Raw genomic sequence first — 13,763 nt, 5'->3', positions numbered from 1 at the left:
TGTTGAGTCTTTGCCCGACAAAGGGATGTTAGGATATATAAGTTATCCTGTACAAGCTTTTGTGCCGAATACATTACGTTGTTACACGTGTCAAGCTTATGGGCACGTGGCAGCAGTGTGTAGGAGGAAGGTTTCTAGGTGTGAGAAGTGTGCAGAAGGGCATGAGATAAAGGAATGTGTAGCATTGGGGAAAGTAGTGGAATGTGTTAATTGTAGGGGTGCCCATGGGACTGGGAATCAGAATATCCTGTGTGAGAGAGGCAGGTTGAGGTTTCCAGGGTTAGAGTAGTGCAGAAGTTGTCATATGCTGAGGCAGTGAAGAAAGTAGAGGAAGATGGGTCAAGGGGGAGGGATCCTGAGAGGAGTGGTGTGAGTAGTAGATCTGTACTAGTACAGAGGGATAGGCCAACAAGTGATATACACTACCGTTCAAAAGTTTGAGGTCACTTAGAAATGTCCTTGTTTTTCGAAAGAAAAGCCATTTTTTGGTCCATTAAAATAACATCAAATTGATCAGATATACAGTGTAGACATTGTTAATGTTGTAAATGGCTATTGTAGCTGGAAACGGCTGATTTTTAATGGAATATTTACAAAGGTGTACAGAGGCCCATTATCAGCAACCATCAGTCCTGTGTTCCAATGGCACGTTGTGTTTGCTAATCCAAGTTTATTGTTTGTGTTATGGCTTTTTCTTTGCAACTCTGCCTAGAAGGTCAGCATCCCGGAGTCGCCTCTTCACTGTTGACGTTGAGACTGGTACTATTTAATGAAGCTGCCAGTTGAGGACCTGTGAGGCACCTGTTTCTCAAACTAGACACTCTAATGTATTTGTCCACTTGCTCAGTTGTGCACCGGGGCCTCCCACTCCTCTTTCTATTCTGGTTAGAGACAGTTTGCGCTGTTCTGTGAAGGAAGTAGTACACAGCTTTGTACGAGATCTTCAGTTTCTTGGCAATTTCTCGCATGGAATAGCCTTCATTTCTCAGAACAAGAATAGACTGACGAGTTTCAGAAGAAAGTTATTTGTTTCTGGCCATTTTGAGCCTGTAATCAAACCCACAATTGCTGATGCTCCAGATACTCAACTAGCCTCAAGAAGGCCAGTTTTATTGCTTCTTTAATCAGCACAACAGTTTTCAGCTGTGCTAACATAATTGCAAAAGGGTTTTCTAATGATCAATTAGCCTTTTAAAATGATAAACTTGGATTAGCAAACACAACGTGCCATTGGAACACAGGACTGATGGTTGCTGACAATGGGCCTCTGTACGCCTATGTAAATATTCCATTAAAAATCAGCCGTTTCCAGATACAATAGCCATTTACAACATTAACAATGTCTACAATGTTATTTTAATGGACAAAAAAAATGCTTTTCTTTCAAAAACAAGGACATTTCTAAGTGACCCCAAACTTTTGAACGGTAGTGTATGTTTCAGTAAGATTGGATTTTTAGCATTTATACCAATGGTTATCAACTGTAGTGCAGGGATGGAACGTAAGTCACACAAAATGTAGGTTGTGGTGGCAGCTGCAGATAAGTATTTGGGTGTGCGAGACTTGATGTCAGAAGAGTTACAGGGTGTGTTAAGTGGTGGTGTCCCATCCTTTCACGCTGTTGGTCTGAGGTAGGATTAAATAGATTTAAATAGTGGAGTAGGGTGGTGTTTATTTTAATTTTATTTTTTGGTGAGTGTAGTGTTAGATGGTAGGGTATTTGTTTATTTTATTATTTTTTTCAAGCAAAGTATAAGGGAGTTATACTCCAGTCTAGTAGGTGGCAGTAATGCAAAATGTATTGGATGCCAACCGCTGTTAAACCTCATCGAAGAAGAAGACAAACGCGTGCCAATCTGCTACAGTAGGCTCGAACTGCAGGCACGCCAAACGAAGTGTTGGGGGTGGGACTATCTGAAGTCCATCCAGGAAGCGCTTTTCTGAATGCTTTCAGTTACCATCGAGATATAACGATGAGATAGAAGTAATGTGATAGGTCTGTGTAATACAATATGCCAGCTTTCAGAATAAACAAAACACATTTGGTGACTTTAAGCCTGCGTTTTCATGGCATAGTTAGACAAATAGCCATATTGATCCTCAACCTTGTTGCAGAATGGATCAATAATAGATGCAGAATAGATGCAGAATAAGCGGTTTTTTATCACCCAAACAAACTAGACCATCTGCCGTCTAATCCAACGACTGTGGTTTCATTTACCGCTGAGCTAACCCCTGCAGAGTAAGCTAATTTTAAATAATGTCGAAACTACTGGGCTCTGCGGGGGTCTCTGTGTTGGGAGACAAGTCTTTGGAGTTTTACCGAGATCCGGTGGCTTTTTGTGAACAACGTATTGAAAAGCATGGGACACGGATATTTCAATCAAGACTTCTGAACAAACCAACTTCCTTCGTCTGTTCGGTGGAAGGGATGAAAGAATTACTTTGCGGTATAGCCACTTATTCGTGTGTGTGTGTGTGTGTGTGTGTGTGTGTGTGTATGTATGCATGTGTGTGTGTGTGTGTGTGTGTGTGTGTGTGTGTATGTATGCATGTGTGTGTGTGTGTCGCAATAACCTAATCAGTTCAACTGTCACATTTTTGCCTAATAGGCCAACATTTTTATACATTAATAGTTTTTGCTTTTCATGAATCATGAATGAGTCTACATATCAGTTTAAAGTTCATTTCTATTTTTAACGCATTAGCAGGATGTGATAGGATTTCATTAATGATAATTCATCCATAGATTAGACAGGGCTTGATAACTGACCATGTCATGTGATGCACCCGTGACTTTGCCTGGGGGGTAGGGGTGAGAATTGTGTGTTTCCCCATTGAAAGAGGAAATTGCAGCAGATGTGATCATGACTGTATTTCAGAGAAGTCATCTGTGTTCCTGAAAGACCCCACTGATGTAATGCACAACATGTATGGAGACAACATAGTGACTGCTAATGGTGAGTTGATGTCCCAATAGGTCCATAGGGTGCAACTTGCATGCAATTTGTTTATCATGGGATAGGGGATATATCTGGCCTTTACAAAGACATCTTTGATCGTACATGTTCACAGGGTAAAGCTGCTTTAGGCCTTCACACTATTTGCTTGTTTAATTAATTTATCAGAAGTTGAAAAAAAAAATAGAATATTCATTATTTAGATCAATAGATGGAGTCATTGCACAGTTTCTTTAATTCTCCTATGCTATTAGCAACTCCATAATGTTATCTATTGTATTCTGTATTGTTCATCCAGGCGAGGAAGCCTGCTTGCTGCGTCTGTCTCTCACCAACCTTTTCACAGGAAAGTGTCTGGCCTCAGGCTCTGACCTCATTAACAGGTAAAGACTAGTTTCATTTATTGGGTATGACAGGGTTGACCAAATGTCATTATAAATATATCTTAATTAAGGATAACAATGCTTGTTTCTCTGTTTTTCTTTCCTACACAGTGTTTCTGAACGGTGCTTGAAGGATCTTTCTGCAACGTAAGAACCCTTGAAACCCCCACTCACATTCCTTCATGCACTTCTGTCTTACTCAAAATACACTAGCAGGACCATACCAGAAATGTATGACCTACAGTGCCTTCAGAAAGTATTCATAACCCTTGACTTATTCCACATGTTGTTGTGTTACAGCCTGAATTCAAAATTAATTAAATTAATTTGTTTCTCTCCTACAGTATCTACACACAATACCCCATAATGACAAAGTGAAAACATGTTTTTAGACATTTTTGCAAATGTATTTAAAATGAAATACAGACATTTCTCATTCACACCCCTGAGTCAATACATGTTAGAATCACCTTTGGCAGCGATTACAGCTGTGAGTCTTTCTGGGTAAGTCTCTAAGAGCTTTGCACACCTGGATTGTACAATATTTGCACAAAATTCTTCAAGCTCTGTCAAGTTGGTTGTTGATCATTGCTAGACCGCCATTTTCAAGTCTTGCCATAGATTTCCAAGCCGATTTAAGTCAAAACTGTAACTAAGCCACTCAGGAACATTCAATGTCATCTTGGTAAGCAACTCCAGTGTATATTTGGCCTTGTGTTTTAGGTTATTGACCTGCTGAAAGGTGAATTTGTCTCCCAGTGTCTGCTGGAAAGCAGACTGAACCAGGGCTTCCTCTAGGATTTTGCCTATGCTTAGCTCTATCCATTTATTTTTACCCCCCCCCAAAAAAAAAAAATCCCTACTCCTTGTCGATGACAAGCATACCCATAACATGATGCAGCCACCACCATGATTGAAAACAGTGGAGGCTGGTGGGAGGAGCTATAGGAGTACGGGATCACATTTATTCCATTCCAGCCATTACAATGAGCTCATCCTCCTATAACTCCTCCCACCAGCCTCCACTGATTGAAAATAGGAATTGTGGTACTCAGTGATGTGTTGTGTTGGATTTGCCCCAAAGGAAATGTTTCCTTATTTTTTTTTTTAATATTTATATATTTTTTTAAATTCTGATTTATCAGGGTGTGATGCAGCACCCTCAGTACCCCTACTTCCTGTGGCTATGACTGGGTGTATTGATACACCTTCCAAAGTGTAATGAATAACTTCACCATGCTCAAAGTGATATTCAATGTCTGCTTTTTTTTACCCATCTACCAATAGGTGCCCTTCTTTGCAAGGCATTGGAAAACCTCCCTGGTCTTTGTGATTGAATCTGTGTTTGAAATTCACTGCTCAACTGAGGAACCTTATAGATAATTGTGTGTGTGGGTTGCAGAGATGAGGTAGTCATTCAAAAATCATGTTAAACACTATTATTGCACACAGAGTGAGTCCATGGGGTATTGTGTGTAGGCCAGTGTCACACAATGTCAATTTAATCCATTTTAAATTTAGGCTGTAACACAACAAAATGTGGAAAAAGTCAAGGGGTGTGAATACTTTCTGAAGGCACAGTATGTTCTGTTCACTTCTCTGATTCTTCTTGTGTAGTGGGGAGCCCGTGTCCGTGTACCCCCTGTTTAAACGGTTGGGAACAGAACTGGTGTTGGGGCTGTTCCTGAATGTGAACCCAGAGGAGACGCCAGAGCTTTTCCAGGACATTACAGCACTCTGTACCCTACACTGGCACGGTGAGATGATGTACCCTACACTGGCACGGTGAGATCAGCCTCTGCCACTCGTAGGTTTTCCCCTCTTACAATGGGAGGCATGCTGCCCACACTGGGCCTCATTGAACAAACACCACTACAATTTCAGCATATCAACAATTGAAGAAACACTTTAGTCTCACTTTCTTTCAAAGAACTTCCTGTCCCCTGATGATGGTGAATATATACGTATAGCCAGATAGATGTCTGACAAAACAGACTGCACTGCATTCAAGGAGCCCTGTTTTCAAAGGGAGTGGAATAGACACACATATCTGTGCATTAGCTGAGCTACAGTGGTAGTTAGATCTCAACACCTCTATTGACAACACTGCCTCAGGCATCTCGGTGAATCCCAGCAGGTGTCAATGACTATTACATTAACACAGCATGTTAATGTGGTAATTGTGAGCCAATATACTTTTCAAAAGGGGATATTAGGCTAATGAAACTGTAGTGGTTTCTCTTCTATAGGTAGGCGTAGGCCCCTTTCAGGTTGATGTAAGCATAGGGATGGATACATATATTGTTTTGTCAGAATGTGACCTTTGACCTTTCAACCCCCTGTCCTTCCCTTACAGGGATCATCTCAGCTCCAGTCAGTGTGAAGGTTCCTCTGTGGTCCTCTGGCTTTTGCACAGCGCTGGAGGCTAAAGACAAGCTCATGGACATCATTAAAGACAAGCTGGAGTGTCAGAGACAGGGGTGAGTCCATAAATATGTTGTCATAGACACACACCTTGTGGTCACATGTAGTGGGCCTTCTCGCCTCACTTTCATTGTCACTTTGTCTTAATGCTCTCTCACTTACTCTCTCTTTCTCTCTCTCTCGCTCTGTAGGTTTGTAGGTTCTCTCCGCGATCTCCCTCTACCTGATGCCAGTTGTGCCTCCCAGCATTTGCTGTTGTTCATCTCTGCTCTGATCCCCAAAGCCCTGGCATCCCTACTCACCTCCTTCACTCTGGTTCTGAGTGGAGCAGGCAAGGTGAGACGGCCTGGTTCTCTTACTGAAACTTCAGAGCACGGGAACGCACTTTAAATGATGTTGACCTTACATTGTAGTAACAACTACACAGCTTTTGGAAATGCCTTGCTTTGAATCAGTGTAGTACTGCAGGAACCCTGTACTAACACTAACGCTTCATTCTTTTGTCAGGAGGAAATTAGGAATCGTGCGAGGGCAGACCCTGATTACCTTTACTACGTCCTCCTGGAAGTACAGAGACTTTGGCCTCCGTTCATTGGTGGAAGGAGAATAGCCAATCAAGTGAGTCCACTACATTGCTTGTAATCAATAACATTTTATTTGATATCTCAGCTCTCTCTGTGCATTCATGATCTGAGCTCTAGGGGGAGTAGCATGCCCATAAATAGATATTTAAAGAAGTCTGAATGTAAAAGGGAACATTATGTATTTTCCTATACTTATGATAGACAACTGTGATCTCCCGGCGGCACGCAATGACAATGAACTTCTTTCTAAGTTGTTTACAATGATGAATGACAAGTATGTTCACATGTTCCCCAGTTGATATCCTCTATGAATTATTATATTTCTGAAATATTGCATGAGCAGCCCAAGCTATCGACTCTATGTATTTTTTCCCCATGTCATTGTATTGTATATCTGATAACAGGAAGGCGATTAATCAAAATAGGCCTCCTACATCCCAGTCAATGTTTATGATGCAGATGCTGAAATGAATGCATTGTGTGACAAAAGATAAGTTATTTAATAGTGTATTATGGGTGTTTTTAGTAATAGAGCTGTCAGCCAATAGATTATTGGCTAACTGTGGTCGCCATCTCTTCATTGTTCACTGGCTGGCTTTATAATGAAAATGGTCCAGTTGATGACGTCCATAAATAGTGTGACCTCATGCCGCGTCACGCAAAAACAACAGCCCATGAGGGGAATTGATTGGGCTCAAATTGATTGACCCTCTTACCCAAGGGCTGTGTTTGCTGTATGAGTGGAAAAAGTAATAGCTTGTATTTGCAATGGCTTCAATTGTGTACTAGCTAGTATGTTGTGTAATTTCTTTTTCACCTTTTGTAACACTGAGTGAGTATAGTTAGCATCATTTTTGTACTTGAAAATTCCTCAATTGGTCTGATGTAGAGATATCTCTCTGTGTGAGTCCTGACCTGGAGAGGTTGTTAATAACAAGTGACATGGGATTTCAACCAGCTGGTGAGGTGCCGACACAACTAGGAGCAGAAAAAACAAGTGTTAGATTAATCAGGCCCAAACAGGTGGTCATAGATGCATATTTAATCAAAATATCTCATGAATATGAATCTGTCGTGCAGAGTGAACTGTCAGGGTGACAGAGTGTTGGGGAAGGGGAGGATGGAGAGGGAGAGAGGGAGGATGGAGAGGGAGAGGAGGATAGAGAGTGAGATGGGAGAAAGGATGGAGAGAGGGATAGGCTGGAGATAGAGGGGAGGATGGAGAAGGAGGGAGGGATGGAGAAGGAGGAAGGGAGAGGCGGGGGAGGAGAGGAGCCCTGAGTTCCTGGTCGTCCTGCTTCAGAGCCCAGCTCCTAGTAGACCTAGCAGCCACAGGGAAGCACAGCTGGGCCCCAGCTCCCAGTAGACCTAGCAGCCACAGGGAAGCACAGCTGGGCCCCAGCTCCCAGTAGACCTAGCAGTCACAGGGAAGCACAGCTGGGCCTCTTCTGCTTTTTGGGCATAGCAACACACACAGAAAGTCACTCACACAAATTCTCATATCAGAATATTTATAGTCGGTCTCTGAATTAATTAACATTGCACTACACTCTGTACTGTACATTTCATTTTCTCCAGGGTTGTCGGAGAAGAACATTTTCTGACTCACCCTCCTCCGACTCCAGCGGTGGTGGTCAGTGAACTGTGGTTATGCCCACGGTCTCACATGTAGATTGGGATGTTTGGGATGTTTCAGGTTCTTGTTTGCCTGTGAGTGTTAAGTCATATTCATGATGAAGGTGGGAGGAGGGGCCACTTGTGACGCATTCCTTGTTGTGTGCTCTCACGGCTCCCCCTCCTTCCTTCCTTCCTTCCTTCCTTCCTTCCTTCCTTCCTTCCTTCCTTCCTTCCTTCCTTCCTTCCTTCCTTCCTTCCTTCCTTCCTTCCTTCCTTCCTTCCTTCCTTCCTTCCTTCCTTCCTTCCTTCCTTCCTTCCTTCCTTCCTTCCCTCCTTCCTTCCTTCCTTCCTTCCTTCCTTTCCTTCCTTCCCTCCTTCCATCCCTCCCTTCCTTTCTCCCTCCCTCCCTCCCTCCCTCTCTCCCGGCAGGTGGATGAATAATGCATACCCATACGCCCAGGTTATGATGGGTAATTGATTGAGGCAGTAAACACTGATGTTACAGTGCTGGAGTTGGGTGGAGGAGCGGAGGGGGAGGGAGGGAGGAGGAGGGTGTTCGTCATGGGTGGAGTGGGGTTCGTCACGCCCTCCCCTCACCTGAGGCAAAGCAGCTCCTCCACAACAATAACAACACCAGGAGAGTGTAAGAGAGTGTGAGAGAGAGAAATGATTGGCGATTGGCCTGGCAAATGCCAGATTGGTGATTGGCCTTCTGGCAAGTGCCAGATGGGCTGGACAATTATTTTGTTGGGTGGGCTGGTCGAAATTGACACACACAAATATAGATATGTTTTTCTATAGAAATAAAACAATAAAAAAGGTGACATGGTCTGCGATCCCCATGGGCCTGTTAAGATGTTATAATAATCTATAATAAGCCTTTGGCTTATCAGTGGGTAATGGCCGGCCCCACTACCAAGATGGGCCGGGCCTGTTTTCTGATAGGCTGAGCTGAGGTTATGCAAACTCATGTTCAAAGTCAAACACGGCATCAGCAAAGAGAGCTGCTCCGACTGTCATCAGTTAGACAGCCAAGATCCCGGATCATAAAAAACGGAAAAGGTGCCAATAAACGTAGAAAGAGCACATTCTACATTGTCAGCTCACTCAAAACGTCCTATTTTTTGGGTGGCTAAAACCATGATTTGGTCAAATAGTAAAGTGCATTATCCTCATGATTCCTGTAATGAAAGTGTCTGCCCTGTGCCTTTGCCCTCGCTGGGGCCTGCTGCTGTGATGAGCAAGCCACTCTCCTCTCCCCCCATGCGCCCGAGAGAAAGTGTGCGCAGTGATGCGGGCTGGTGTGGATAAAATGCCAGGGCCGAATTCTTGTCCCAGTCCACCCCTGGGAGAGAGAGAGAGATAACACCAAGCAAGAGAGGGAGACAGAGAGAAGGCAGAAGTGGGTAAGCGAGAGAGAGTTAGAGAAAGAGAGAGTACTTTAACCCATACCTACGAAGCCAGCCAGGCAAATCAAATTGTATTTTTCACATGTGTGGAAAACCACAGGTACAGACCTTACAAAAATCCCCATCAAAATCCGCCAGTTTGAGCTAGAGATATCTGTTTTTTGCATGGGCTGTGTCTCGATCCACCGCATCTGTCTGTGTCTGCCTTCCGCATCTGTGGTGGAAAGTGGCAGAGCTACAGCGCTGTTTGTCAGACTAGGAGACATCCCGAAAATCGGTCTTCTCACAAAGACGTCTGTAGTGTCCGAAAGGTTTGGCCTACTAACTAATATGACCACTCTATGGAAAGATGAGACTCTCACGAACATGATGGTGTTCTCCATTTTGCTTTACGACCCCCACAACAGACTGGTATATGGAATATGTCCGTAAACACTCCAGCTAGCTGGTCTGCACATGCTCTGACGACGCAGCTTGGGATGCTGTCTGGACTGGCAACTTTGCGAGGGTTAACACGCTTAAATTACTTACGTCGGCAACAGAGGTGGCTGGCTGGCTTTCCCTTTATATTCCTTAATTGTCTGGAGTCCTTGCCACATATGTCTCGTGTCTGAGCTGTTGAATTGCGACTCCACTTTGTCCCTGTACTGTCTGTTTTGCCTCTTTGATTGCCTTACAGAGATCATAGCTGGTCTGTTTGTACACGTCCATAAATGCGGTAGTTTGCGCTTTCAGTTTAGCGCAAATGCTGCCAACGATCCACGATCTTTGGTTTGGATAAGTTCTAATCATCACAGTGCCCTTCCTGATGAATCGAGTCAGTGTATACGTCAATAATATTCTCAGAGACGAACCAGAACATTTCCCAGTCCACGTGATCAAAACAATCTTAGATTCCGATTGGTTAGACCAACGTTGAACAGTCCTTACCACATGTGCTTCCTGTTTAAGTTTCTGCCTATAGGTGGGGAGGAGCAGAATGGCGCGTGATCTGATTTGCCAAAGGAAGGTGCGGGGAAGGACCTTGTAGCCGTCCCGGAAGGGAGAGTAGCAATGATCAAGAGTTTGTGATGCGCTTGTAGCACAGGAGATGTGTTAAAGTCCCTAGCTACAAAAAATGCGGCCTCAGGATATGCGGTTTCCAGTTTGTACATAGTCCAGTGTAGTTCCTTGAGAGCCATTGTGGTGTCGGCTTGGGGGGGAATGTACACGGCAGTGATGATGAGCGAAGAAAATTATCTTTGGACATAATGTGGTCTGCATTTGATGGTGAGGTATTCCAGATCGGGAGAACAAAAGGACTTGCGTTCCTGTACGTTACCACAATCACACCATGATGATATGTTAATCATGTACAGTGCCTTCAGAAAGTATTCACACCCCTTGACTTTTTCCACATTTTGATGTGTTACAGCCTGGATTTAAAATTGATTAAATTGGGATTTTTTGTCACTGGCCTACACACAATTCCCCATAATGTCAAAGTGGAGTTATGTTTTTCGAAAGTTTTACACATGAATAGAAAATGAAAAGCTGAAATGTCTTGAGTCAGTAAGTATTTAAACACTTTTGTTATGGTAAGCCTAAATAAGTTTCAGGAGTACAAATTTGCTTAACAAGTCACAAAATAAGTTGCATGGACATTTTGTGACACTGGCCTACACACAAAACCCCATGGACTCACTCTGTCTGCAATAATAGTGTTTAACATGATTTTTTAATGACTACCTCATCTCTGTACCCAACACATAAAATTATCTGTAAGGTCCCTCAGTCGAGCAGTGAATTTCAAACACAGATTCAACCACAAAGACCAGGGAGGTTTTGTAAAAATAAAAAAAATAAAAAACAGACATTGAATATCACTTTGAACATGTTGAAGCTATTAATTACACTTTGGGTGGTGTATCAATACACCCAGTCACTACAAAGATACAGGGGTCCTCCTAAATCAGTTACCGGAGAGGAAGGAAACCGCTCAGGGATTTCACCATGAGGCCAGTGGTGACTTTAAAACAATTACAGAGTTTAATGGCTGCGATAGGAGAAAACTGAGGATGGATCAACAACATTATAGTTACTCCACAATACTAACCGAATTGACAGAGTGAAAAGAAGGAAGCCTGTATAGAATACAAATATTCTAAAACATGCATCCTGTTTGCATCAAGGCACTAAAGTAATACTGCAAAAAATGTGTCAAAGCAATTAACTTTTTGTCCTGAATACAAAGTGTTATGTTTGGGGCATCATGTTATGGGTATGCTTGTAATTGTTAAGGACTGGGGAGTGTGAATGTCAAGGGGTCAAGGGGAATTAATACTTTCTGAAGGCACTGTGTGTGTGTGTGTGTGTGTGTGTGTGTGTGTGTGTGTGTGTGTGTGTGTGTGTGTGTGTGTGTGTGTGTGTGTGTGTGTGTGTGTGTGTGTGTGTGTGTGTGTGTGTGTGTGTGTGTGTGTGTGTGTGTGTGTGTGTGTGTGTGTGCGTGCGTGCGTGTGTGTGTGTGTGAGTGTGTGGATAGAGACCTGTGAGTGTGCATATAGCCAGTGCAGGTAGTGTCCCTGCAGATAGTCCATACAGATAATCCGGGTAGCCATTGATTAGCTATTCAACAGTCATCAGAGGCGCCAGGCCTCACATGGCATCATTAAGGTGGCGGATTAAGATTCCTGAGCTTTCGGAAAGACGTGAGTAATCCTCTCAAATGGAACGGGGGAGTGTGCAGTGGCATTTTGAGCATGTCCTGTTGTTGCTTGCTGGTGGAATATTAACTCTATGAGGTCAGTGAGTCTCACTGTTCTCTACAATGGACTGACTGGGGATGATGTTGCTGAGCTAGTTTCCACTCTGGACTGTCAGAAATAATCAGGTAACACTGACAGACTATCGCCTCTTCGAGACTCTGTCTTTCCTACTCTAGCTAGGCCATTGCATTCATTGACTTAGCCCTGGACTCTTAGACATCATCACACTTTGCCTCTGTAAAGTCCTCTGCAACAATCACTCTTGGACTCACACACTTTATTCTGGAGCTCATGAAAGGCTTTATATTCCACGTCAGTCGCTGCATCCCCTTTGTGCCAGCCTATGATCAGAGATGGTCCAGACAGCAACTCTTGAAATCCAGACCCATCTCTGCCTATGTTGTGTTTATTTATTTCCCTCAGAACCCAGAGCCCCAGCCAGCCCCAGCCCCGGTCAGGTGGGCCCAAATGCTGCCTGCTAATGGGGTTATACATAAAACATCCGCATCTGGCTGGCTGCCTGACTGGCTTCCTGATAGCAGGATGTGCATGTCACTGGGAATAAGGACAAGGCCTGATGAGGGGCTGTAGTCTACTGGGGACCTGTGATACAGTAAAGCCAGGGATCATGAATACAGACATCCTAAATATGTGATATCTCTTTTCCCAGTTTTTAAATAGTTTTCATAGAATCGTATTTTCCCACAATCTCTGCTACTGTACAATGATCAGTGTTCCTTTTCGAAAACAATGATCAGTATTCTGAGAATACTGTGTGTGTGCGTGCATGCGTGAGTGAGAGTGATCCATAGAAGTGCTCTCTGCTCTGCTCTGAGAGGAGGCTCTCTCTCTCTCCCCCTTGGTAAACAGGAAGCAGCTTCTCAATAATGACACCTCAGTGCCTCTCTGTGATGGACTTAATGCCTTAACAAACACCCCACTGCCTCTGATTGAGTTATTGTTTTAACAAACAACCCACTGCCTCTAATTGAGTTAATGTTTTAACAAACACCCCACTGCCTCTAATTGAGTTAATGCTTTAACAATCAGACAGAGAGAGGGGGGGAGAGGAGAGGAAGAATGAATTCTCTCTCTACGTATTTTGCCAGTTGAACAATAGTCAGTAAGTAAATAGTGATTACTGATTATATACAAAATGTATGGTGCTATAATAATAAACCTCAGGTTGTTTGCCATATTCATAGCAGTACTGTATGTGACTCTAGGATTTCTAGGAAAAGCAACCATTCCCACATGAAAAAATACTACAGTTTACTATAGAATACTACAGTATTTACTACAGCATTATGTGAAAACACAGTCAGCAGAAACACTACACTTTTTGAACTACAGTAATTCCTCTTCCCCATATCCCAATTATGCCTCCCATAAGTGAGAAACCTACAGTGGGGAGAACAAGTATTTGATACACTGCCGATTTTGCAGGTTTTCCTACTTACAAAGCATGTAGAGGTCTGTAATTTTTATCATAGGTACACTTCAACTGTGAGAGATGGAATCTAAAACAAAGATCCAGAAAATCACATTGTATGATTTTTAAGTAATTAATTTGCATTTTATTGCATGACATAAGTATTTGATACATCAGAAAAGCAGAACTTAATATTTACTACAGTATTTT

At 43.0% G+C, this 13,763-nt stretch overlaps 1 protein-coding gene across 1 annotated transcript in view; it reads left to right on the top strand.

Annotated features, from left to right (window-relative positions):
- The first annotated feature begins 2,051 nt into the window (after positions 1 to 2,051).
- LOC311135838 (uncharacterized protein) overlaps positions 2,052 to 13,763 on the top strand; it is a 19,103-nt gene continuing 7,391 nt past the window's right edge. The window contains exons 1-8 of the mRNA XM_084169870.1: positions 2,052 to 2,450; positions 2,883 to 2,960; positions 3,259 to 3,343; positions 3,455 to 3,490; positions 4,961 to 5,100; positions 5,700 to 5,823; positions 5,959 to 6,103; positions 6,275 to 6,385. Coding sequence (XP_084025996.1) covers positions 2,261 to 2,450; positions 2,883 to 2,960; positions 3,259 to 3,343; positions 3,455 to 3,490; positions 4,961 to 5,100; positions 5,700 to 5,823; positions 5,959 to 6,103; positions 6,275 to 6,385 — 909 coding nt within the window. The 5' untranslated portion in view covers positions 2,052 to 2,260. The remainder of the gene's footprint in view (positions 2,451 to 2,882; positions 2,961 to 3,258; positions 3,344 to 3,454; positions 3,491 to 4,960; positions 5,101 to 5,699; positions 5,824 to 5,958; positions 6,104 to 6,274; positions 6,386 to 13,763) is intronic.

Source organism: Coregonus lavaretus (genome assembly GCF_964263955.1).
Source record: "Coregonus lavaretus genome assembly, chromosome: 10".
NCBI lineage: Eukaryota > Metazoa > Chordata > Actinopteri > Salmoniformes > Salmonidae > Coregonus > Coregonus lavaretus.
The sequence above is the reverse complement of the archived record's forward strand: the minus strand, read 5'-3'. Positions and strand labels throughout refer to the sequence as shown.